The 1,524-nt window shown below is 41.4% G+C and overlaps 1 protein-coding gene across 3 annotated transcripts in view; it reads right to left on the reverse strand.

The window, feature by feature from the left end:
• Positions 1-243: 243 nt before the first annotated feature.
• LOC105528112 (cTAGE family member 8-like) overlaps positions 244-1,524 on the reverse strand; it is a 241,298-nt gene continuing 240,017 nt past the window's right edge. For 2 of the 3 annotated variants that reach the window (XM_011964709.1, XM_011964707.1), the window contains one exon: positions 244-1,245. In XM_011964709.1, coding sequence (XP_011820099.1) covers positions 244-1,245 — 1,002 coding nt within the window. The remainder of the gene's footprint in view (positions 1,246-1,524) is intronic. The other variant, XM_011964710.1, reaches the window with a different exon arrangement.

The raw sequence follows: 1,524 nt of genomic DNA on the forward strand, positions 1-1,524 counted from the left end.
TGCAGTTATCTTCAGCACACTTAAATTTCTTTTGGTTTAAATAATCTTTATTTACAAAATACGATACAAAGAACTATAATTCCATTAAACTTCAATTTGAGAAAAGTGTAATCACTTAAGTAACAGCAGTTACTTAAACTGAAAATGAGATCAGTCTAAATTACTTTTGAATAGAGCAAAAATATCGTCAGGTTTCTTGCTGTGGTTCTGGATGTTCAGTAGCAGGCTCCTTTGAAGGCAGAATCAACCCTGAAGGGAACTCGCTTCTGCCTTCAGAATGTGAGGGTGAGGTAAAAATCCAGGTCTTGGGTGAAGGTAAGGAGGAAAACCCCTCGGTGGATAGATGTTTCTCACTGCAAATGGAGCATGTGGTGGACCTGGGAAATCCGTTGGTGGATAGTAACCTCGAGAAGCTCCAAACATGGTTCCTGGAGGAGGTGGGGGGAAAGGAGGTCCTCTTCTCATGAACGGGCCCCTTGTATTCACTAGAAACAATTGACCTCTGATTGGAGCTAGAGGTGGAGGCACAAAGCCGGTGCCAGTTGCTTCATTTTCAGCAGGGAGAGATGAATCAGGCATATTTAAATCACCAAGATCATCTTTGGCATCATTTCTACTGGATTCCATTTCTGAAGGCATTGACCCATCCATTTTATCCAAAGAAGGCATATTAAAACTTCTGAGTTCTGCTGGCCCAGACAGTCTATCAGAATTAGAATAAAATCTGTCTTCCCTTTGTGGAGGAAGACCTGAATCAGGATATGATTGTCCTGATGGAGGAAACATCATCCTTCGTTCCTGATCCCATGGAGATGACAGGGGCCCAGTATCAGAAGGAGCCCTGTGAGGATCAGTTAATGTATCACAGCTTGGTTCTCCTCTTTCATTGGTAATCTGATGGTCCAGAGGATTCCCTGGGCCTCTTGGGCCTCTTCTTCCTCTCCCCGGAAGCACAGCTGAGAGGCTGAGTGGACCCTCCAACAAAGTTTGAGGAGAGAGAAACGCTCTCGTTTCAGATGAAGGCCGACCCAATGGTGAGGGACCATATGGGGAATGCTCTCTGTCAAATGCTGTATTTGAAACATCAGGTGCAGAAGGATCTTTTTCTAAAAGTGCAAATTTAAACCCTGTTTCAGTTAATTTTTGTCTGTTGTTAGCATTTTCTTTCCTTAAATCATTGAGTCTTCTTTCAGCAGTCCGAGCTGCCAACCAATTATCATGTCCTTTTTTCTCATAGGAAATAACCTGCCTTTGATAAAAATTAATAGTTCTTTCCAATTCTACTTCACGATCTTTGGCTAGCTTTCTATAGGTCTCCAGCCCTTCAATGGTATGGCTGATCTTTTTTTCCACTTTAGAAAGTTTCTCTTCTTCCTGTATCTGGTAATTTTCCTCTACTGTCAATTTCTTGTGGAGTTTCATTTCATTTTCTTGATATAATTCAGTCATTATTTTAAGTTTCCGTTGAAGTTTCTGATTCTCACTTTCAAAACACATGTTTTCTGACTGCAAAGATGCTTGTTG

The sequence above is a fragment of the Mandrillus leucophaeus genome, unplaced genomic scaffold (assembly GCF_000951045.1).
Source record: "Mandrillus leucophaeus isolate KB7577 unplaced genomic scaffold, Mleu.le_1.0 Scaffold700, whole genome shotgun sequence".
Classification (NCBI taxonomy): Eukaryota; Metazoa; Chordata; class Mammalia; order Primates; family Cercopithecidae; genus Mandrillus; species Mandrillus leucophaeus.